Source organism: Scyliorhinus canicula, chromosome 19 (assembly GCF_902713615.1).
Source record: "Scyliorhinus canicula chromosome 19, sScyCan1.1, whole genome shotgun sequence".
NCBI lineage: Eukaryota > Metazoa > Chordata > Chondrichthyes > Carcharhiniformes > Scyliorhinidae > Scyliorhinus > Scyliorhinus canicula.
Window position 1 is genome coordinate 38,514,288 of NC_052164.1, and position 25,663 is coordinate 38,539,950.

The 25,663-nt window shown below is 50.7% G+C and overlaps 1 protein-coding gene across 1 annotated transcript in view; it reads left to right on the forward strand.

Moving 5' to 3' along the window:
- The window catches only part of LOC119954309 (integrin alpha-8-like), a 194,029-nt gene that overhangs the window by 12,232 nt on the left and 156,134 nt on the right, over positions 1-25,663 (forward strand). The window contains exons 2-3 of the mRNA XM_038779427.1: positions 785-915; positions 18,383-18,480. Coding sequence (XP_038635355.1) covers positions 785-915; positions 18,383-18,480 — 229 coding nt within the window. The remainder of the gene's footprint in view (positions 1-784; positions 916-18,382; positions 18,481-25,663) is intronic.

Below are 25,663 nucleotides of genomic sequence, written 5' to 3' on the forward strand. Positions count from 1 at the left end.
CCCGGGGGGCTAGGAATTGTCACGCCGGAAATGACGCGGAACCGGCGCTTTTCTGATGTCATCCGCGCATGCGTGGGTTGCCGGTTCCAACCCGCGCATGCGCGGATGACATCAGCGCGCAGACGACATGAACCCGCGCATGCGCGGTGCAGACTTTCTCCTCCACCGCCCGGCAAGACGTGGCGGCTTGATCTTGCCGGGCGGTGGAGGGGAAAGAATGCATCCGTTTTGGACGCTGGCCCGACGATCGGTGGGCACCGATCGCGGGCCTGTCCCCTCCCGAGCGCAGTCGTGGTGCTCCCATCCAAATCGGGCCCCTAGATGCCCCAAACGGTCATCTGGCGCCCGTTTCACGAATGCAGCGACCAGGTGTGGTTGCTGCCGTGGTGAAACGGGCTGTGAAGGGCCGGCCGCTCGGCCCATCGGGCTCGGAGAATCGCCGTTCACCGTAAAAAACTGCGAGCGGCGATTTTTCTGAGAGGGGGGGGGGGCGGGGAGAATCACTGGGGGTGCCGGGGGGGCGTACAAAAATGTCGGGAGGCCCTCCCACGATTCTCCTAGGCCATGTGGGGAGCGGAGAATTCCGCCCTGGGGCTTTCATTAACACTGTAATGAAGTTACTGTGAAAATCCCCTAGTCGCCACAACCTGGCGTCTGTTCCAGTACATTGAGGGAGAATTCAAAATGTCCAATTCACCAACCCTGCGCATCTTTGGACTGTGGGAGGAGAAAAATATACTACGAAAGAGAAACACATTTTAAATATTTTTCTGCTTGTTTGCAGTTCAGCTGTCCTTATTGGTGCCCCCAAGGCAAATACAACACAAGAAAATGTAACAGAAGGTGGAGCAGTGTTTCTCTGTCCATGGTCGAGTAACCAAAGCCTGTGCAGTTTAATACCATTCGATACTGAGGGTAAGATATCAATTCATTCTGCAAGCAGTTAACTCTGCAAATTGGGGAGTGTGTGGCTGTTATATATTGTTGTATTCTCTGTTAGTGTCTGTAAATAGCTAGGAACCACTTAGCTAGGAACTAATATGTTATGTGTGAGCCTTCCAGAGAGCTACATTTCACATTCTGATTTCTTAATGTGCTATTATCAGAACCTTTCTTAGTCATTATCGTTCCCTTTGTCTTTTTGTCCGTGCCTCCTTTGTCAATCTCCACCTACTGCTGGCTCTCTATCCAGCACGCGCCGCCTCCCCCTCTCCCACACCACCTGCCCAGTATGCATCTCATCCTATTTTCAGCTCTCTCTAGCTTTGAAAAGGAGTCATCCAGACTTCCTTCCACATTTGCAATCAGACCTGCTGAGATGGTACAGCATTCTCGGTTTTGGCCACATTTCACAGCTGCTCTTTGTACATAACCAGTTCAGTCTGGTTCTTCTGTTGATGCAGATCGCATGGCAAAATTAAACATATAGGGCGCAATTCTCCTAAAGGGAGACAAACAGCCGACGCCGGAGTGAAACCCGGAGTGTTTCACTCCGGCGTCGGAGGCCGCTCCTCGCCCCCTATTCTCCCCCCCGCCCCAGGGGGCTAGGAGCGGCGGCATGTGAATTCCGCGCGCCGGGCCTTGACGCTTGCGTCAAAGCGGCGCGCCAGGAATGTCGCGGCCAGTGGCGCCGAAGTGACGTCAGCCGCGCATGAGCAGGTTGCCCGACGCCAACCCGCGCATGCGCGGTTGCCATCTTCCCCTCCGCTGCCCCGTAAGACATGGCGGCTTGATCTTGCGGGGCGGCGGAGGGAAAAGAGTGCGTCTTTCAGAGACGCCGGCCCGACAATCGGTGGGCACCGATCGCGGGCCAGACATCTGCTGAGCACGCTCGTAGTGCTCGATCCTCCCTCCGCCCCCCCACAGGCCCCACACTCACCGGTTGCGCGCTGTTCACGCCGGCAGCAACCAGGTGTGGTTGGCGCCGGCGTGAACCGGTCAGGTTCGGCAGGCCGCTCAGCCCATTCGGGCCAGAGAATCGCCGGTCGGCGTGAGAAACGGCGAGCGGCGATTCTCCGAGCGGCCTGTCGCAAAACGCGACACGCCATTTTGGGGGGAGTGGGAGAATCGCGGGGGGTGCCAGGGCGGCGTGGCGTGATTCGCCCGGCCCTCCCGCAACTCTCCCACCTGGCGTGGGGGTCGGAGAATCGCGCCCATAGCGTTTCTGACCGAGGGCGGCAGTGGGGCAGTGGTTCGGACTGCTGCCTCACGGCGCTGAGGACCTGGGCTCGATCCCGGCCCCGGGTCACTGTCCATGTGGAGTTTGCACATTTTCTCCCCATGTTTCCTCCGGGTGCTCCGGTTTCCTCCCACAGTCCAAAGATGTGCGGGTTAGGTGGATTGGCCATGCTAAATTGCCCGTAGTGTCCTAATTAAAGTAAGGTTAAGGGGGGGGTTGTTGGGTTACGGGTATAGGGTGGATACGTGGGTTTGAGTAGGGTGATCATGGCTCGGCACAACATTGAGGGCCGAAGGGCCTGTTCTGTGCTGTACTGTTCTATGTTCTATGTTCTATGTTCTATGTCTCCGGGCGTCTCACCCCGACAACCCAAAGATGTGTAAGGTAGGTGGATTGGCCATGGTAAATTGTCCCTTAATTGGAAAAAAAATAATTGGGTACTCCAAATTTATTTTTTAAAAAGTGTTTCTGATCTTACACACTTCAAGTGAGATTATTAACAATGCCGGGAAGCAAAAGGCAGCAAGAACACATTGCAGTAGTTTATCAGATTACAATGATCTAGGACAGTGTGATCAATATTGTTCGTGGTACTGCATGTAAAATATAATCTATTATCTACTGTCATCCTTTGAGAACAATAGTGGGGGAAAAATTGAATATATATACTGCGATGGATTCTTCATTGCCCGATACTAGTATCGAGTTTCCCGATTGGACAGAGAATGGAGCGGCTAAAAAATGGGATCAGGACATCCTGTGGCGGTGATGTGCTGAGCTGATGCACATCAGGTGGCTCTCCTCCCAATTAGATCCAAAGTTACAGAATGTTTAGGACTTTTGGCTCAAAAGGCCACCCACAATTCCTCTAAACCCAGAAGGTATTAAGGGTGAAGCAGTAAAGGGGAAGATGCCAGCAGATAGTAGCTCAAAGGGCCGGTGAGAAGGCAGAAACAGCGGAAAGGGCAGGAGCAAGAGCAGATGAATCGGCGGACCCACGAGGCGAGGGGGAGGCCCCAGTAAACCAATAGACTGGCGACCCGAACCGCGGAACAGGAACAAGCAGCGATGCCCCCCACCACACCGGGGGACGGATGGACATTGTCCTCCTGGCTGACAAGGCCTTCTGCCAAAAAATATCGCAGGCCACAGGCGATAACGTGACTAACATCCGGAACGGGGAAGTCTCACCTTCCACGTTCTGGGAGGCACTGAAGGTTGTGATCCGAGGGGAAATCATAGTCGACAAGGTGCATAGAAATAGGGAAGAGAGGGAGGCCAGGCATCAACTGATCGTCGAGGTCGACCTGGAGGTCGACAGAACGTACGCCGAGGTCCCGACCATAGAGTTTCTGGCGGAGAGGAAAAAGCTACAAATGGACTTTAACCTGCTATCCACCAGACACGGGGAACCTTTTACGAACACAGAGAAAATGAACACAGCCGCCTATTGACTCAACAGCTGAGAAAGCAGGCAGCTAGTGCAGGTAAAAGACAGCAGAGGCAGACTGGTAGCCGAATAAAAAGAGGTCAATGGAGCGTTCAAGACCTCCTACCCGTTTTGTTACGCTCCTGATACGCTCCAAGCTGCTTCCTTGATGTGCACTCGGACAAAGGAAGGTTCAGACTTGGAGATAGCTTTAACACATTTATTAAACTGTTAACGATTCTCCTACTTGGTTCGGCTCTCCTGTTAATCATGCTTTAGCTACTCAGACTGACGAACCAGTCTGCTACAATCCACGTGGTGGGCGTGATGTGTTTCAAATCAACCCTGTGTACTCACTGAGTGTTTCCACTGGAAAGAGGAAGATCATGGGCGGAATTCTCCCGGCCCCCTATTCTCCCCTACCCGGGCGGATAGGCGGGCCGTACCAGGAAACTCGGCGGTCGGGGCTTGCCCCTGGCTTCAAGGCCCGGCGCACCATGAATGACGCCGCGGCGGAGCCTAATGACGTCAGCCGCGCATGCGCGGGTTGGACAGCTCAAACCCGTGCATGCGCGGTTGCCGTCTTTTCCCTCAGCTGCCCCGCAAGACGTGGCGGCTTGATCTTGCGGGGCAGCGGAAGGGAAAGAGTGTGTCCCCTTGAGACACTGGACCGATGATCGGTGGGCACCGATCGCAGGCCAGTCCCCTCCCGAGCACGGCCGTGGTGCTCGATACCCGATCCGCCCCCCCTAGGCCCCACACTTACCCGTCGCGCCATGTTCACAACGGCAGCGACCAGGTGTGGTTGCCGCCGTCGTGAACAGGTCGGGAACGGTAGGCTGCTCGGCCCATCCGGGTCGGAGAATTGCGGGCCGTTGTGAAAAACGGCGGCCCGCGTTTCTCCGAGCGACATGTCGGAAAACCGGACACACCATTTTGGGGGGGGTGGGAGAATAGCGGGAGCGGACCTCCCGCTATTCTCCCACCCATCGTGGTTGCGGAGAATCACGGCCAATGTGTGCTATGTCCTTTTTTATGTGTTGGTGTAATCCCCCTTGTGGTAGTGTCACCTCTGTGTGTGTCTTGAATGCCCATTGGTCGTGTCCTATCTTACTGGCCTATTGGTTGAATGTCTGTGTGTCATGTCTCTGGTGCTCCCTCTAGTGCCCAACTAGCCTACGTGTACAGTGATGCATATCACCACACTACCAACGGGGATGCGGGGATGAAACAATTTTAAAATGGGATCGCTGCTGGGCACCAAACCTGTTACAATTGGTCTATCGCCCACCAGTGGCAGCAGCGATTTGCATGTTCCACCCCAGCAGCCCCCATGTAAAAACCGCGATGTGAATGCATTTAAATCTGATTAACGAGCTGGAAACTCGCTTCTCCACGTGACCCCAACCCCCTCTAACCTGTGATACAACAGCCCTCCCAAGCCGGAATTCACACTGACGTGATTTGGTGCAAGTATTTACACACGGGGCTCAGGCGCCATGGCTGTTTAGGGGGAGCAAGGAGGAAGACAAATCTTTGACACTTGTCGGGCTTGCCGGACTGTTTAAACCTGGACTTCAGGAAGTAGCGGGGAACAACTGGGTGGCAAGTGCGTGGACTCAGGGTGTTCGCCTCTGGATCGGGTGCCCTGGCTACGATCCCAATTCCTGCAGTGAATTCATTGACACACAACCCAAATGCTTCGAGGGCTTCTGGTCATGTGGAAACCCGGCCAGCCCACCCCTCATACCCCATTAGTATCATCAACGGGATGGGCCAGCCCATGTTCAGACTCCGGTCCACCAAGTGTAGGGAGTCCTCAGCGCAATCCCCAGAAGCACAGCCTCACAGTACAGGAAGCAGGGGACTAGCAGAGCTTACCCCAAACAAAGGACACATGCACCATTGCCACTGGAACCCTCCCTGGCACATAGTGTGGTAGTCACCCTGTTGTATTATATTGTATATACTGCACTGCATGCGAGGGTATTATGGTAAGGCCCCTGTACTACAGGTACGAGGTAGATCCCTGCCTGCTGGCTCCGCCCAGTAGGCGGAGTATAAATGTGTGTGCTCTCCGAACTGCAGCCATTTTGTCAGCTGCTGTAGGAGGCCACACATCTCTGTGTAATAAAGCCTCGATTACTCTCTACTCTCGTCTCATCGTAATTGATAGTGCATCACACAGCCCTCTCAAAGTACAAGCCTCAACAGTGACACTATCAGCCAGCCCACCCCTGAGGATCGCAAGATATCTCCAAGCCTTGCCTGTCCTCTGCTCCCCTGATCTCATCCATCCCATCCCCTGCTAGGGACTCTGTCCCAACCCGTGTGCAGAACCCGGGCTCCACATCACACTGCAGCTAAGGTCCCAGCAAACGCACAAATCCCTCACCCAGCCCCATCTGCTGGACATGCCCACATACAAATCTTTTAGCTTAGAGCCACACGCCTGCACAGTATGAGGATCTCCACCATGCAACCAATTGCCACCCTTCTAGTGGGAGAGCGCAAGGTTCATCCAGTGTGGAGAACCACCGTAGACCCCACTGGGAGAAACACAACATGAGAGAGGTGGTTGCGTAGTGGTATTGTCGCTGGATTAGTAATCCAGACACCCAGAATAATGATCTATGGACCCAGGTTCAAATCTCACCACGGCAGTAAAATATCTGGAATTAAAAGTCTAATGCTGACCATGAATCCAATCGATTGTTGTAAAAACCCATCTGGTTCACAAATGACCTTTAGGGAAGGAAATCTGCCATCCTTACCTGGTCTGGCCTACATGTTACTCCAGACCCACAGCAATGTGGTTGACTCTGAATGCCCTCTGAAATGGCGCAGCAAGCCACCTCAGCTGTATTCAACCACTCCAAAAAACACGAAAAAGAAATGAAACCAGATGGACCAGCCGGCATCGGCCAGGCACCAGAAACAACAATGGTATTGTGTCTAAACCACAGTGTATATTTCACCCATACGTGATAGACAAATGATCACACGTTTGCTTGGTACAATAATACACTTTTATTCACTATCACACAATTGTTAACGTTAGTCAATCACACACGCATGCAAGTTGAACTCTAAGCTTAACTTCCAGGTGACTGGCAAGTACCGGGCAGATATGGCCTTATCTGGAATCCGCAATCTGGCAGTGTTGGATATCTGTTGCTGGTCGTCTTTGTCCTTGGCTCTGGTCCTTCTGTCAATGGCATGGATGGTCTTCCTCTTCGGCTGGTGAAGGGTCACCGTTGTTGGTTGCTGTCGAAAAAGCGAGTGGTGGGCTTTTTATCCTCAGGAGTTTTCACGCCCTTGATCACCCTGGTCGATACTGTCTAATTACGAACTGCTACCTTGATGGTGGGGCGTGTTCCTATCGGCCATGGCCGTTGGTGTCCGAGGCACGTAGGCCTTCCCATATAAGGAAAACAGCCGCCACCAAGTCTGCCACTTGATGTCGATTTCCATTTAAGCCCATTGTCCCCGGATGGCCTCTGAACGGCCTTTTTCCTGGGCTGTTAGAAAAGTCTGAGCTGCAGCTTTTTGTTTATTTGCAAGCTTCAGCCTATCTGTCACTGAACTTGGCCACTATTCCCTGCGCCCTTTGCCGGACGCCATTTTAGGCGGCCACAACGGCAAACCCAGCCCTATCGAAGCTGCAACGTCCTTCTTACTAACATCTGGGGGCTTGTCCCAAAGTTGGGAGAGCTGCCTCACAGACTAGTCAAATAACAGCCTGACATCGTCAGACTCGCAGAATCATACCTTACAGACAATGTCCCAGACACCACTATCACCATTCCCGAGTATGTCCTGTCTCACTGGCAGGACAGACCCAGCAGAAGTGGCGGCACAGTGGCCCACAGTCAGGAGGGAGTTGCCCTGGGAGTCCTCGACATCAACTCTGGACCCCACGATGTCTCTTGGCTTCAGATTAAACATGGGCAAGGAAACCAAAGCTGATTACCACGTACTGCCACCCCCTCAGTTGATGGATCAGTACTCCTCCATGTTGAATGCCGCTTGGAGGAAGCACTGAGGGTGGGAAAGGGCAGAGAACCTACCCTGGGTGGGGATTTCAATGTCCATCACCAAGAGAGGCTCGGTAGTACGACCACAGACTGAGCTGACTGGGTCCTAAAGGGCATAGCTTCTAGGATTGCAGCAGGAGGTGAGGGAACCAACAAGAGGGAAAAACATATTTGACCTCAACATCACCAACCTGTCTGCCGCAGATGTATCTGTCCATGGCAGTATCGGTAGAAGTGACCACCGCACAATCCTTGCGGAGACAAAGTCCCGTCTTCACATTGAAGATATCCTCCATCTTGTGTAGCACTACCACCGTGCTAAATGGGATAGACTTCAATCAGATCTAGAAACTCATGACTGGACATCCATGAGGCGCTGTGGGCCATCAGCAGCAGCAGAATTGTGCTCAACCGCAATCTACAAACTCATGGCCTGGGGTATCCCCCACTCTACCATTACCACCATGCCAGAGGATCAACTCTGATCCAATGAAGGTGCAGTGGAGCATGCCAGGAGCAACACCAGGCATAACTAAAAATGAGGTTTTAACCTGGTGAAGGTACAACACAGGATTACTTGTGTACCAAACAGCAAGTAATAGACAGAGCTAAGCGATTCCACAATGAATGCATCAGATCTAAGCTCTACAGTTCTGCCACATCCAGCTGTGAATGGTGGTGAACAATTAAACAATACTGGAGGAGGAGGCTCCACAAATATCTCCATCCTCAGTGATCGAGGAACCCAGCATATCTGTGCAAAAGACAAGGCTGAGGCATCGTGACAGGCATCATGATCGACGCGGACTTGGAGGACCGAAGGGCCTGTTCCCGTGCTGTACTGTTCTTTGTTCATTCGCAACAATCTTCAGCCAGAAATGCCGAGTGGATGATCCATCTCGATCTCCTCCGGAGGTCCCCAGCATCACAGAGGTCAGTCTTCAGCCAATACAATTCACGCCACCTGACATCAAGACACTGGATACTGCAAAGGCTATGGGCCCTGACAATATTCCGGCAATAGCACTGAAGACTTATGCGCTAGAACTTGCCGTATCCCAGCCAAGCTTTTCCAGTGCAGCTGCAACACTGACTTCTACCCACCAATGTGAAAAATTGGCCAGGTATGTCCTGTACACAAGAAACAAAACAAATCCAACTCAGCCAATTACCGCCCTATCAGTCTACTCTCATCATCAGCAAAGTGATGGAAGGAGTCATCAACAGTGTCATCAAGCTGCACTTACTCAGCAATAACCTGCTCATGGACGCTCAGTTTGGGTTCTACCAGGGTCACTCTGTTCCTGATCACATTACAGCCTTGATTCAAGCATCGCAAAAAGAGCTGAATGCCAGAGGTGAGGTAAGAATGAGTGCCCTTGACATCATGGAGCCTAGGCAAAACTGGAGTTAATGTGAATCAAGGGGAAACTCTCCGCTGGTTGGAGTCATACCTGGCACAATGCAAGATGGTTGTGGTAGTTGGAGGTCAATCACCTCAGCTTCAGGATATCCCTTCAGGAGTTCCTCAGGGTAGTGTCCTACGTCTGCGGATGACTGCACAATGTTCAGCACCATTCGCGACTCCTCAGATAATGAAGCAGATCATGTCCAAATGCAGCAAGACCTGGATAATTAAGTGGCAAATTACATTCATGCCATGCAAATACCATGCATTGATCATCTCCTACAAGAGAGGATCTAACTATCGCCTCTTGATATTCAATGGCATTACCATCGCTGAATTCTCCACAATCAACATCCTGGCAGTTACCATTGATCCGTAACTGGTAACTGAACTGGAATAGCCATATTAATAATGTGGCTACAGGGTAGGTCAAAGGCTAGGAATCCTATGGTGAGTAACTCACCTCCTGCCCCCCCCCCCCTCCCCCCAAAAACCTGTCCACCATCAACAAGGCACCAGTCAGGAGTGTAATTGAAGTAATTGAATACTCTCCAGTTGCCTGGATGAGTGCTGCTCCAACAACACTCGAGAAGCTCGACACCATCCAGGGCAGTGCAGCCCACTTGATTGCTACACCTTCCACAAACATTCAATCCCTCCCAACAAACAGTAGGCATCCCAGACCTACCAGTCCTGCTACGGGATGAGAGCTACGAGAGTAGCCATACTGATATATAAGAGGACAGTGTTTACTGTGATGAGGATGGTTACGCACCAAGGGGGACGGTATGTCATGGTCAGCGGTGTCCTAGATGGGGCACCGTTAGTCTTTGTCAATGTTTACGCTCCCAACTGGGATGATACAGAGTTTGTAAAGAAGACTATTGCGGAAATTCCCGACATAGATACGCACCGACTGATCATGCATGAGGGCTGTCATACTATACATCCAGGTATATGATGGAGCGCGGACAGGCAGTGATTGACACACAGGATGACCAGTGAGCACACAGAACACAGCAGCCAATCACCAGACAGGACACGGCCACTTCAGAGCTAGAGGGCACCAGTTTTCCCGCTCTCTCAGGATCCAGCCTCTGAGACAGACAGAGTTCATGAGCAGCAGCTAGAACAAGCACCATGTGGTAGTCAGTTAGTCTGGTCAGGTTAGCCTCAGGTCTCCAGTCAAGTCAGCATAATGTCGACCCACAGTTAATCTTGTATTATAATTAGTTGTTCAATAAAATCGTGTTGCATCTTTTCAAGTGTTGGAAGCCTGTCTCTCTCTACACTGCATCAAACGCAGTCCACATAGACGCAGCTTACCCAACACATCAGGGGCTTCAACTGTGTGCAGGACCCACTGGCGGACAGATCAAACCCCAGAATTAGGAAATCGGCAGGCATGGCTCGAGAACCGGGAACATTTATGAAACCGTCTTTGTAGTGGGGAAATCAGTGCTTCCAGAGATAGTAAGAGAGGAATACTCCTCGATTGTAATCTCCGACCACACTCCACATTACATGCATATGAGGTTGGAGAAAGGCCATGCCCATTGCCCCCCATGGAGTTTGGACACGACCCTCCTGGCCGACAAGGTCTTCTGCCAGAAAACATCATGGGCGGCATGGTTGCACACTGGCTAGTACAGTTGGCCAACAGCTCCAGGTTCCCAGGTTTGTATCCCGGCTTGGGTCACTGTCCGTGTGGAGGCTGTCTGCGTGGGTTTCCTCCGGGTGTTCCGGTTTCCTCCCACAGTCCACAAATTTGCAGGTTAGGTGGATTGGCCATGCTAAATAGCCCGTAGTGTCCAAAAGGGATAGGGTGGAGGTATGGGCTTGGGTTGGGTGCTCTTTCCAAGGGCCGGTGCAGACTCGATGAGCTGAATGGCCTCCTTCTACACTGTACATTCTATGGTTCTATGATCACAGACCATAGGCGAGTAAGTTACGAACGACTGGAATGGGGAAGTCGCACCGTCCACGTTCTCATAGGCACTAAAGACTGATTCGAGGAGAAATTATAATACAATAATAGTAATCTTTATTATTGTCACAGGCAGGCTTACATTAACACTGCAATGAAGTTACTCTGAAAAGCTCCCAGTCGCCACACTCCAGCGCCTGTTCGGGTACACAGAGGGAGAATTCAGAATGTCCAAATTACCCAACAACACGTCTTTCGGGACTTGTGGGAGGAAACCGGAGCACCCAGAGGAAACCCACGCAGACACGGGGAGAATGTCCAGACTCTGCACAGACAGTCACCCAAGCTGGGAATCGAGTCTGGGACCCAAGCGCTGTGAAGCAATAGTGCTAACCACTGTGCTACCATGCCACCCTATTATTGCCTATAAGGCACACAGAGGCAAGGAAAATAGGGCGGCTAGGCAATCACTGAATGACTGCGATCTGGAGTTCGACAGAAGGTACTACGATGCATCAATCGTAGAGCTGCTGGGGGAGAGGAAAGATCTACCACTGGAATTGAACCTACCATCCACCAGGAAGGCAGTGCACCAACTCCGGCAGACACGGGGGACCTTCTAAGAGCACAGAGAAAAGGCTGGCCCCCTGCTCGCTCACCAGCTGAGAACGCCAGGCAGCCATGAGGGAATAGTGCAGGCTAAGGACAGCAGAGACAGAATGGGAACTGAACCAAAAAAGGTCAACAGAACATTCGAGGCTTTCTACCGGGAGCTGTACACGTTCAAGTTCCCTGACGGGGATGCCGGGATGAAACTGTTGCTCGGTGGAATGGACATGCCAGTCGGTGTGGACGATAGATGGAGGTGGCTGGAAACACCATGAGGACTGGGTGAGGTTTGCGGCCGACCTCTACAAAACATTTGTGACGGCACTGGCCCGCCACTGAGGGTGATGTTGCAGACTCACTAGCTAGGGACACCCTGCCTCCAATACTAACACAAGCTACAATATCACTGACACCCAAAAAGGATAGAGATCCAATGGAATGCGGATCATACAGACCCATTTCACTGCGCAATGTGGACATGAAAATACTTACAAAAAATCTGGCTAAGAGGCTAGAGAACTGTGTACTGGAGGTGGTTGTAGGGAACCAGACGGGCTTTGTTAAGGGTAGACAGCTAACTGCAAACACCAGACGACTGCTTAACATGACACTGACCCCATCTGGGGAGAGTACACCATAGGTGATCGTCTCGTTGGACACAGAGAAGACCGTCAACAGAGCCGAGTAGAAATACCTCATTGAGGTACTCAAGCGGTTTGGGCTGGGGACAGGCGAGCATTCGGACCAATACCACCAGCTCAGAATACTTCCAGCTGCACAGAGGCATAAGGATAGAGGATCCAGATAGCCCATAAGTGAGATACTCCGACCCCCGCCGGGTCGGCAAACCACCGGGGGGGGGCGGGCGCCGTGAATCCTTCCCTCACCGTCTGTCGAATTCTCCGGCACCGGAGATTTGGCGGGGGCGGGAATCACGCCGTGCGGGTCGGCAGCCTCCCCCCCGATGATTCTACGGCCCGCGACGGGCCGAGTTCCCGCCTGTTTTTGCCAGGTCCCGCCGGCGTAAATCAAGGTAGGTCCCTACCGGCGGGACCCAGCTCCGTGGCCGGCCTCCGGAGTCCTCGGGGGCGGGGGGGGGGGGGGGGGGGGGGGGGGGGGGGGCGCGGGGGGATCTGACCCTGGGGGGTTCCCCCACGGCGGGCCTATGCCGTGGGGGCACTCTACTCCTACACGCCGGCTGTGTAAGCCTCCGCAATGGCCGGCGTGAAGGTGAACCCTCCTGCGCATGCGCGGGGCTGACGTCAGCAGACGCTGACGCTCCCGCGCATGCACGGACCCGCGCTGGCCAGTGGATTCCCTTTAGCCCCGGCTGGCACGGGACAAACCACTCCGGCGCCGTCCTAGCCCCTGAAGGTGCGGTTGGGGTGGCCCGACGCCAGAGTGGTTCCCCCCACTCCACTGCGCCGTTTATGCCCGCCCCGCCAATTCCCGGAGAATCCCGCCCCATGTCTGGAAATGGATCCACAAGTGGAACCTGATCAATCTGGCGGAGGAAGAAAGAAAAGGACCTACAGAGATGGGATACACTCCCATTCTCCCTGGCGGGGAGGGTACAGACGATCAAGATGAACATACTGTCCAGGTCCCTCTTCCCCTTCGGGTCCATACTGACCTACATCCCCACGGCCTTTTTCAACACAATAGGTAAGATGATTATGTCATTTGTGTGGCGAGTGGTGGGGGTTGTGGGGGGAAGAATCCAAGAATCCCCAAAAAAGTCCTATAAAGGTGAAGAAACATGGGGGGGCCTGGGCCTCCCAAACCTCCAGTACTATCATTGGGCAACCACGGTGGGAGAGTGGGGGGGCAGGTGAAAGAACCAGGCACAGAATGGGTGAGGATGGAGGAGGGTTCCTGTGCAGGGATGAGCCTGCACGTCAACGCTCCCATCCATGCCAACAAAATACTCGACAAGCTCAGTGGTGGTAACCGCGCTCAGAAACTGGAACCACTTTGGCTTAACCGAGGTGTCCACCATGGACCCATCTGCGACAACCGTATTTTCACACCAGCCATATTTGAGGCCACCTATAAGAGGTAGAGACAGGACAGGTTGGGACACTGACTGTTAGTAACTTTTACACAGAAGACAGACTAGCGACCCTAGAGGAGCTGATGCAGAGACTGTAGCTACTTAGCAGAAACAAACTCTGGCACCTAGAGGATAAGAACTTCCTCCGCAAGGAGACGACAGCTTACCCACGGACTCCGAGAAACACAATGTTAGAGGAGCTACTGCACGTGGGCAATCTGGGGAGGGGATACTGCGGGGACTTGTACGGACCACTATTAGAAAGGACACGCTCCCCACAAGACAAAACATGGGAAAAATGGTAGAAAGAACTCGAGGCAGAATAGGGTGGGGACTCTCGAGCGAAGCACTGAATAGGGTCAACTCCACCTTCTCATGCACAAGGCTAAGCATCATGTGGCTGAACGTGGTGTACAGAGTGCATCTGACAAGAATCCAAATGAGCAGGTTCTTCCTGGAGGTGGAGGAATAGTGCCAGGGAAGCCAGGTCAACCATGCCCACATGTTCTGTGCATGCCCCAGGCTTGTCGTGTTTTGGGCAGCCTTTTTCGAGGCAATGTCCAATGTTGTGGGGTGAGGGTGGAGCCGTGCCCAAGGGTGGCAGTCTTTGGGGTATCAGACCAGCCAGAACGATTCATAGGGAAGAGGGCCGTTGCCCTTGCCTTTGCTCCCATAATCCCCCACCAGAGAATCCTGCTCGGCTGGCGATCAGCGGCACTACCCATAGCTGCAGACTGGCTGGCACAGCTGTCAGAATTTCTCCACCTGGAGCAGATCAAGTTTACCATCCGAGGGTCAGAGAACGGCTTCCACAAAGCGTGGAGGCCATTCACCAACGTGTTCCAGGGCCTGTTTGAGGCCAACAGCCAACAGAGTAAGGGGAGGGGGCTCATGGGAGCCCGCGAGACAGCAGGGAACAGACGGAGGCCAGAGAGAGAGGAGGGGGAAGCCGGAAAACAGCTGAAACAGATATCGGGGGCCCAGAGCAAGGCCACAAGAAATGAAATCCCCAAAGAAATACCAAAAGTGAGATGGGGGGGGGGGGGAACAAATGACAAAGCGGGGTGGGGAAGGGGAAAGCACTGCATATATGTAAATAGAAGGTAACTGCCTACTGAATAAAAAGTGAAGAAAAGATCCTGAAACAGCAAAAGGGGAGCAAGGTAGGGTGATGGTTGGTCATTACCAAGGGAAATGTATTGTATAATTGTAACCGATGCACATACCCTTGTTGAATGTGCAATGTATAAAATGTAAAACTTCAGTAAAAACAGGGGACAATGGAAGCAGACTGACCAGGAATTATCATTAGATAGAAAAGGGAAGTGCTTTTAAAGTCGATTGTTGGTTTTCAAAGGAAACATATACAATTGGAAGACTGTAAATGTATCAGGCCAAATAGTAAGTTTACTTCATAAATGGGGTCGCCATAAATTAACAAAAATGGTTGATCAGTTCTGGGAAGAGGAACTTCCAAAGATCTGGAGAAACAAGAGAACCGAAGATCAAATGAAAAAAAAACACAGTTAAAGTGAGACTGAAGGCTGTTGTGGGTGGCTGTGAGATCTTGACTGAGACTGTGTGTGCGTGAGCCAGACCTATGAACACCAGCTGCCACCAAAGAAGAGAGTCTGTGTGAAATTTCCCTCAGAGTAGGAGGATATTTTGTGCTAATGCTACTGGAAGTTCAATAGATTAAAAAGCTATATGGACTGGTGCCATCAAAAGGGGTTCTTAGCTCTGTGTTCATTTAATCCAATATACTTTAGGAAATTTTGATAGTTGTTTAAACAAGTTTTTGAATTCTCCCTCTGTGGACCTGAACAAGCGTCGGCATGCGGCAACTAGGGGCTTTTCACAGTAACTTAATTGCGGCATTAATGTAAGCTTACTTGTGACAATAATAATTGTTATTAATAATTGGATTGCAGGTTCTGATCCCTGCATGTTTTGCCCTGGGGAGTGTCATGCATTGATTTTCCTGCACATTGAATATATTGATTTTAAAAAAAAATGTTTTTAATGTTGTTGAACACTCAACTGAAATGAAATGGCAGTCTGTTTGTTGTTCCCAAAACAATTTTTATAATGAAATTTAAATTTTCAGTGTGTTTCCTCCTTTAGCTCTGTGGGCACTGCAGTCCAACTGGATCATGTAAAACCACTATTGTTACACAAGTCAGAGTTGCCCTGATCTGTTAAACACTTGAGCCAAACTACACCGTATCCCAGTGACAAGAGCAATTTGGTTGTGTGTACAAGAGTTTGATGATGAGCCCGGGGCCAAAGTGGAGGCCACCACCAAAATGGAAAAGAGTAGGAGGGAACATGAGAAAAATCCAGAAACATTGGTTAGATAATGCCAAAGTTAGGTTTTCAAGGAAGGGTGAAAGAATTGGGAGATTCTCAGAAAAAATAAGCTGGGAGTCAGAGTTGAACTGAGAAAGATACGCACTTAAGATTGCCCAAAGTTGTCAAGAGAGGCATAGTGGGTAATATTTCTGCCTCTGAACAAGAGGCTGTTGTTTAAGTCCCACTGGACTTGATGGCAAAGGAATGTGTGTTTGTAATGTGGCCAAACTTAGCAACTTTCAATACATGCCAATAGTGAGCAAGGAATGACTCCTGATCAGCCATATGACAGAGAATGTTAGAGCCTCGATCATCACTATCCAAAAGTGCTGGGTCCCTGGGACATGAAAACAAAATCCAGATTTTTTATTCTTATCACTGTTTTTTAAAATGGATTTATATGCAAACCAAAAGATGGTTGCTACAAGTCACATGGCAGGCTTGACATTTTGTCTGGGAGTTACCCCCAAGTGTTACAAGAGCAAAACAATTGTTTTCTTAGCCCGTGTTATCTCACACTACATTGTGTAGACCCCTTGTTATCACAAAAACCAGCAGCTTCACACATCGAAACTCATTACGTTTCCAGAGCTGCTAACAGACTCAAAGCTCCAGGGACCCGGGTTCAATTCCGACCTTGGGTGACTGTCTGTGTTGAGTTTGCTCTTTCTCCCCTTGTCTGTGTGGGTTTCCTCCGGGTGCTCCGGTTTCCTCCCACAGTACGATGATGTACAGGTTAGATGGATTGGCCATGTTAAATTGCCCCTTAGTGTCCAAAAGGTTAGATTGGGTTATTGGGTTACTATAATAGGGTGGAGGCATGGGCTTAAGTAGAGTGCTCTTTCCAAGAGCCGGTGCAGACCCGATGGGCCGAATGGCTTCCTTCTGCACTGTAAGGTCTATGATTCTCTCACACCTGGGACTGTCCAGACCTATTTGAAAAGGGAACCTAAGGGGTGTAATTTAGCATTTGATAAGCCCATCTTGCTAGCAGAGTCAGTGGGCTTGCCGAGACAATGGCTTCCCAACACCAGACCCTCAATATGGATGATCTGAATCACAGTTTAGTTTGAAATGGTGCTACTGATGAAAATTTGTTTCTTCAGCTGGCATCTGAGATCTCTCTCGGCTCTCCTCTCATTCAACTCCTTTCAAGCTTGAAGTGTCTGAGCTTTCTATGAAAGAATGGGCTGTCTTTCCTGGCTTAGGATGGGCTTGAGTTTTGCTGGGACATTCCACATGACTGAGTATCCTAGCAAACGTCATGGTCTAGTCTGCTACTTAAGGAATGGTCCCTTGGGTGGCATCCTGGTTGATTGTTTTATTTCAGATTTCCATTGCCCAGATTTGCAGCATGCGCAGTATTTTGTTTTCATTTAACCTCGTTGATTGAGCTGTGCCACAACAAGATTCTGCATGGGCAGGAGAACAAATTGGGGAAATCTGAAGTGTGACAATATGTGAAATGTTCAGAATACAAAGGGTTAATGTCATATCATAATTAACCACGAGATGGAGCTAGATGCGAACTATAGAAAGCACTGACTCACAGGCCTCTGGGAGAAGGCTGAGGAGTAGTGAGAGAGATCAGAGTACAGTTATAGATAGAGTGCAGAGACTAGTGTTAGTTGAGCGTAGACTGTAGATTACTAGATTATTGTTTACTATAGGAGTAAGTGGTCGAGCTTTAATAAGTAGTGTAAATAAGGGCAGCACGGTGGCCTAGTGGTTAGCACAGCTGCCTCACGGCGCCGAGGTCCCAGGTTCGATCCCAGCCCTGGGTCACTGTCCGTGTGGAGTTTGCACATTCTCCCCCATGTCTGCGTGGGTTTCGCCCCCACAATCCAAAAATGTGCAGAGTAGGTGGATTGGCCACGCTAAATTTCCCTTTAATTGGAAAAAATAATTGGGTAATCTAAATTTTTTTTTTTTAAATAAATAGTGTAAATAAAAGTTAGCTTTATTAATGAACATAGCTTCTGTGGTCTTTGTGAACACTACCACATCCATCCTGATAACACAATCACAAAGAACACCACAAGAAGCTAAATTAAATGTGGCAAATTAGGGTGGATTATGTTTAGGATTAGGGTTCGGGTAAGATTATCTGGCCTCCCTACAATGTGTTTCTTGGTGGCGAGAGGCGGCCTGTCATTGGCTGACAGTGGGGTCCCGCTGCTTTCAATGAGGTTTCCCATTGAATCCACCCCACGTTGCCAGGGTGATCCGCCATGGGTGTGCTATCAGTGTGGCCAGAAGATCCCGCCGGCATTAACAGCCAGAAGATTTGTCTGTTTCATTAAAATACATTTATAGAGTCTCACCAACTAGCTGAACATCTTTCCGCTACTAATACAGATTTTCAATAATCTGAATTTATTCATGCAGGTGACCAACATATCCGCAGTGAATCAGAAGAGATGAAGGATTATAAATCCAATCAATGGTTTGGGGCAACAATCAAATCACGCAAGGAGCAAGTTGTGGTAAGTTCACATGGTTCAAATCAAGGCCTATGGAGTGGAAAGGACTATGGATTTGAGTCAAGAGGGCATGCATACTGGGGTTAATCGCAAAGATTTGGTGTAAAGAATGGAGGAAAGTTGGATGGAAGTCAAAGTCCCACAAAATATTGAGCAGTAGATTGCATTCTAAAACATGCTTTGCTGAATACAAATGAACGATAACTTGAAATATTAATTTTCACGTTAAACCAGGGTTTGGAGTGAGTTCCCTGCTTTCACCTGCCCCATTTGTCGCCTCCATCCGCCCACACTCTAACATGTCCCCCACTACCCACGTTCTCACCATAGCAATGTTTGCTGCCCAATAGTAACTCATTATGTTTGGCACCACCTTGAACGGCAGATCACCCAACCTCCTCTCCTGCCCCCTGGCCTCGATCGAGAACACATCGCTCTTCTCCATGTTTTGCTCATATCTGGAAAACTGACCAAATTCCTCTAGAATACTCATAATTCCCCCAATCCCTCCCAGTGGGTCCTAGATATAAAGCTACAGGTCATCCACTATAGTGAGACCCTGTGCTCAACCTCCCACATGATAATCCCTTTCTGGCTCCTTGACGTTCTAAGCACCATGACATAGGACTCTATTGTCAAGGCAAAAAGCAACGGGGAGAGTGGCCACCATTGCCTTGTCCCACGGTGCAGCCTGAAGTACCCCAAGCTCATCTGATCTGTCCACACACTCACTACTGACACCCTATTCAACAACGGTCGGATCAATCCACAAGCCCCTGTCTGAACCTGAACCGTCCTAACTCTGCCACAAGTACTCCCATTTCACCCAATCAAAAGCCTTCCCTGCATCCATTGCTACTGTCATTTCCACGTCCTGTCCCTCCAAGGGCATCGTTATCACATTTAGTGGACTTCTAACATTCGCTGACAGTTGCCTCCCATTTACAAAGTCTGACCTTCCCCTATCTCCCCCGGCACATAGTCCTCAATTCGCAAGGCCAGCTGTTGAATTCTCCGATTTTGAGGCTATGTCCCCACACCGGCCTAGGAATGGTGGCGTTTTACGACAGAAGAAATAGTGTAAAATGGTCACCGATCCTCCATTTGGCTGGGAGCTAGCATCAAGCCAGCGTAGAGCACCCGGCTCTTGCTGTCGATACAGCCCGGAGAATTGCCGGCTCCGCGGCTGCACATGCGCACGGTAGCAGCCTCCAGCAGCCGCGCATGATATATGGCGGAGGTCGCTCGCGAACCCGGACCGCAAGAAATTTCCCCTCCTTTGGCTGGCTAGCGCACCCCGGACCACCCCCCCCCCCCCAACAGTGTCCCCAGCCCATAATAAAGCACCCCCTGCCCGTGGATTGGCCCTCCCTGACTGTGACGGTGCTAGTCTGAGTCCGCAGCCGCCATGCCGAATTCCCGACGATGAGACCACACGGGACCGACGGCATCGGGAACTTGGCCGGTCAGGGCCGGAGCATCAGGGGGGGCGGGCCTCAGGTAATGTCCTGAGCCTGTCAATACGTTGCGCGGCGTACTCTCTGAGTACGCCACTTTGGAGGGGGCGGAGCATCGCGAAAGCGGCGGCGCCCCCCATTTGGGCGGAAACTGTAATTCTCTGGCAGATCGCCGAACGCGATTTTGCCGTCGCCAACCGGTGAATCCAGTCCCAGATCTTGGCCAACAATTTGGCGTCCACATTTAATAGCGATAGCTGATGATAGGACCCACACTTCTCCGATCTTTATTCTTCTTTAATATTAGGGATCTGGACGACTGCGATAATGTCGGGGGGAGCACCCCCTTTTCCCTCACCTCATTATATGCCCTCACCAGCAGGGGCCCCAGGTCTCCCAAACCTCTTCTAAAATACTACAGGAAACCCATCCGGGCCCGGGACCTTCCCTGCCTGCATCGTACCATACCCTCCATCACCTTTACCAGTCCAATGGGGACCCCCAGACCCTCCATCAGGTCCTCCTCCACCTCGGGGAATCCAACGCTCCGATTCAGAAAGCCTCCTGTAAAACTCCTCGAATACCCCTTTCATCCCCACTGCATCCAGTACCACTCTTCCACTCCCGTCCTTCACCTTTCTGATCTCACGCGTCGCCTCCTGCTTTCTGAGTTGGTGGGCCAGTATCTTACTCACCTTCTCTCCGTACTCATACACTGCCCTGTGACTCTCCATAACTGCACTACTGCCTTCCCCGTGGATACCAACTCAAACTGCATCTGGAGCTTCTGCATCTCCTTCAACAATCCTGCCTCTGGGGCCTTCAACTATTTCCTGTTCACCCGCAGAATTCCGTCCACCAACCTTGTCATCTCTGCCTGTTCCACCTTTTCCATAAGTGCCTGGGTCAATATGAACTCCCCCCCTAACCAGTACCTTTAGTGCCTCCCATAGCAGCTGAGACTTCACCCATATCGTTCAGTTCACACACTTCCGAATGGTGGCCCTCACCCGCTCACACAGCTCCTCATTCGCTAACACCCCTAAGTCCAGTCACCACTGTGGGCACTGGGGCCCCACTCGGTCCACTTGCAAATCCACCCAGTGCAGGGTGAGGTCTGAAACTACGATTGCTGAATACCCCGAGTCGACGATCCCTGCCAGCAGCATCTTGCCCACCACGAACAAAATCAATCCTGGAGTACACCCTGTGCACATGGGAAAAGTATGAGAACTCCTTCGCCCTTGGCTTCCCAGACCTCCATGGCTCCACCCACTTCCCCCCCACCATGCGCTCCATGAATCCTTACAGCCCCTTCGTCACCACCAACACTCTCCCTGACCTCTGGCTCAACCAATCCAAACTTTGTTCAATGACTATGTTAAAGTCCCCTCCCATGATCAACCGGTGCAAGTCCACTCCGGGATTTTCACCAGCACCCCCCTCATAAACTCCACGTCATCTCAGTTTGGGGACATAAACATTTTGGGGACAAAACCACCGTCACCCCCTCCAGCTTCCCACTCACTATCACAAACCTCCCTCCCAAATCTGCCACAATATTCCCCATCTCAAACGCCACCTGTTTATTTCTCAACACTGCCACCCCCCACGGCTTCATATCAAATCCCGAATGAAAGACATTTCCACCCATTCCTTAGCCAAGTCCGATCCCTGATCTTCAAGTGTGTTCCTTGCAAAAAAGGCCACGTCCGCCTTCAAGCTTCTCAAGTTCACGAAAATGCGACCGTTTGACTGGCCCATTCAGCCCCTTCGGCCCCACCCTCGGATGTCCACCGTCACCAGGAGGAGGAGGAGTGAGGACATGTTTGCTTTTTCTGTCTTTTTTTCTTTTTGTTTGTTGGTTGTTGGAGAGCTTCTCTCCTTTGTGATGTTTTGTCGGTGGTGAGATGGTGCCAGCAAACCGGCTTGCCTGTCGATGGTGCAAAATGACATGCCCATGCACATCCGTTCTCGCCTCCATGTAAGGTCAAACATTCTGTCACAGCTTCCTGTTTAATAGTTAATACCACTGGGCACATTGACAAGGAGTCTTTAATATTCAACAGTTCTTTGATGAATAAGTGTTTGCTTTTCCTTCTTCAGGTTATTAGTTTGTTAATGGGATACTATTGGCCCGGCACTGATTGGATTCCTGATGTGCTCAATTACCTGGCACAGATAAATTTCACGCCAAATTTAGGTGATTAATTATTGAACAAAGCAGATACTTGAATGTAAGAATTTTGTTCTCCCTTTTGCTTTTTGAATTATGCTTCATGTTCCACTGACCCTTGCCGTGGTACAGCTTACATTGCCACTTGCTCTCTGATTCCTCATCCAGCTGGATATTGTTAATGTCAGTATCCAACAATTGTGTGCCAATTGGTTCTTTAATAGGGTTGGGAAGGGAGAAGGGTGGTGGATGATGTGGAGAGAGCATCCCAGTTGAACCTATCCTGACGCTTTGACATCTGGGCCGGGATTCTCCATTCCGGAGTCTAAGTGCTCCCGCCAGTGGAGAATTGGGTCTAGTCTCTGCTTGGAGCAGGGCCCAAGTGTGAGACTCTCTCCTTAACCATGCAATTATATACATGGTGGAGAGCCCGCCGGAATCCCTGTACTGGGCCACCATTTTGATGGGGTGGCCTGATCCTGAGGTCTGGCAGCAAGTCACCCCTCTCCCCCACAACACTACTTTTGCCACCCATGTCCCAATACCGCCTCCCACTCCCAGTCACCCACGTTGGAGCTAAGTAATTTCACTTCCTCTTATTCACAGCAGAAATAACATAGCTGCTTTTGATGTGGTGAGGAGCTGTCAATCATAGCAAGAGCATTTATAAACATTGCGGTTGGCATTAAAGCAGGGTAATGGAGATGCATTCAAGCATAATGGGAAAGATAGATCAACAATCCATCAAGCACCTGTCTATGGAGTAATGAAACTGTCAATCACTGGCTAATGCAATGTATTGCTGTGTGAAATAGAGTGAGAGTTTTGCACTTCAAAGGCTGTCAGGGGATTTGAAGCCTTTTCAAGTATGCTTTAAACATTTTTGTCTGAGGCAGCAGATGTTAGGGAGGGGTAAGTAAAAAAATCAATGATCTTTCACTGTACTGGCTGGGCTGCTCTTCAGCTTTCAGGCAGGAGTAACTGATGGGAATCTCTGAAGGGGGTCTCTGAAGGGGGTCTCTGAAGGGGTCTCTGAAGGGGGTCTCTGAAGGGGGTCTCTGGGGGTCTCTGAAGGGGTCTCTGAAGGGGTCTCTGAAGGGGGTCTCTGAAGGGGGTCTCTGAAGAGAGTCTCTGAAGGGAGTCACTGAAGGGGGTCACTGAAGGGGGTCTCTGAAGGGGGTCTCTGAAGGGGGTCTCTGAAGGGGGTCTCTGAAGGGGGTCTCTGAAGGGGATCTCTGAAGGGGGTCTCTGATGAGGGTCTCTAATGGGGGTTTGAGATGGGGGGGCCCGGGGGGGTCGACGGGAGAGTGTGTTGGGTCACCCTCATGCCTGCATGCTGTGGGGGAGGGTGACCTGTTTTTCCCGTGGTGTAGGGGGAAGATGTCCCAGCTTGTCAGTGGGCTGGGGCAGGATTTGCATTGTAGTGTGGGAAGGGGGTCTTCTGATGGACTTTAGGTGGCACCTGGGTTCTGCACTGACCCTTGACCCACCTCATTGTCCATCGTGTTAGGGCCACGCTTGAACAAACTTGTACCAAAGCCGGACTGGAGGATGTTCCGCTGTGGTGGTTGGTGAATTGGGCTTCCAACCTTTCATTAAATTAAAATGGTTGCAAATCCCCAAATTGCATTCTCCTGCCCGACAGGACAGGTAGCGCCCTGAGGCAGTTGGTGGGGGATCGGAGCATCACAATGGACACCAAACCCGTTTTGCGGGGTGATGTACCATCAATTCGACTCAAGACACATTTAAGATCCAAACTGTGGCTTTAATCAGCTAGTTGTTAGCCCAGTGGTCGACTACAGAGAATGACCGACCGCCGGGAACTCTGGGTACTTATACCCCACCTCGGAGGCGGGGCCTACTTGCCTCTCGACCAATTGGAGAGCAGTCACATGACTAGTCCCAACCAATCGGACGAGAGGCACATGACCAGCTAGAGCCAATGGGAAGCCAGTGCTCTGCACCAATGGCAGTGCTCATATCCATACCACCACACGGGGTGCACTCTATTTTCCGGCCAATCAGGATTCCCAATCGCTGCATCGGGCAATGGAGAATCCATCCCTGTACTTTTCAGCAAAAAGCTGCTTAATAGCTACTCATATTAGACCCCTATTAGATTTTTCTCTCAGCTCCCAGATGATTGAAGCAGTTTTAGTTGAAGTCGCAGGTGAGACCAGAGCAATAAATACATTGTAAATGTAAGATCATCAGTAATAAAGCCGAGGCAAAATTCCGCGGGAGCTTGCGTACCCTAAGAACGGTCAGCATGTGTAACTCACTGCAACAGAGACTAGTTGAGGCCAATAAGATTGATACAGTGAAGGGAAAACTAGACAAGCAAAAGAGAGAATGGCAAAGAAGGATATGTTAATATAGGGTTGGAGGAATAAGAGTGGGAGGAGGTTCTTGTGATGTTTTAGCACTGACCTAGACCAGTGGGCCAAATGGCCTGTTTCAATATTCAGCATATATCAGGACATTGAACCATGGCATGGGAGAATATAGTATAAGCCCAGGCAGTACCTTTGTCTACTACACCATGGAGGCAATCCAAAAATTTGCATTTGAAGGATTGCAAGACGTTATTGCTTACTTGCTTGGGTGGCATGGTGGCACAGTAGTTAGCACTGCTGCCTCACAGTGCCAGGGACCCTGGTTCAATTCCGGCGTTTGAACTTTCTCCCGTGTCTTTGTGGGTTTCCTCTGGGTGCTCCAGTTTCCTCCCATACTGTAAAGTGCCTGTTAGGTGGATTGGCCATGTTACGTTGCCCCTTTGTGCCTAAAAGGTTAGATTGGGTTACAGGAGAGTGTTGGGGCGTGGGATAAGCTAGGGTGCTCTTTCCAAGGGTTGGTGCAGACTTGATGGGCTGAATGGCCTCCTTCTGCACTGTAGTGATTCTGTAGCATCAAGAACTGACGAGGAAATACTTTGACTGCGGATTTTGGGAATGTTAATACTTTTCAAGTTGGACACTGATAATCATTATTTGCAGCACCTCCACTTTGAAAAGGTATTGTGCTTCATCGGTGCCTTTAGTTGGTTATGGTACAGCTGAGCCAGACAGGGCAGAAAAGTGCCTTACTCAACACCAAAGAGAAAATGCTGGAAAATCTCAGCAGGTCTGGCAGCATCTTGAGGGAGAGAAAAGAGCTAACGTTTCAAGTCCAGATGACCCTTTGTCAAAGCTAAAAGACTTAGAAAGTGGGAAATATTTATACTGTATCGCGAGAAAATGAAAGGTAAGTCATAGCCACAGACACCAAGGGAACAGAGTGCTAATAGACACAGAAACCAAGGGAACAGAGTGCTAATAGACACAGAAACCAAGGGGAAAGATTGCTAATGGCAGTCCCCAGAGAGGACAAAGGGTGTGAAAGGCCAAATAACAGAGGAACTAACATCAGAGGGTAAACTGGCAGATGTTTAGTGTCTAAAAGGTTGGATTGGGTTCCGGGATAGTGTCGGGACTTGGGCCAAACTAGGGCATACTTTCCAAGGGTTGATGCAGACTTGATGGGCTGAATGGCCTGCTTCTGCACTGCAGTG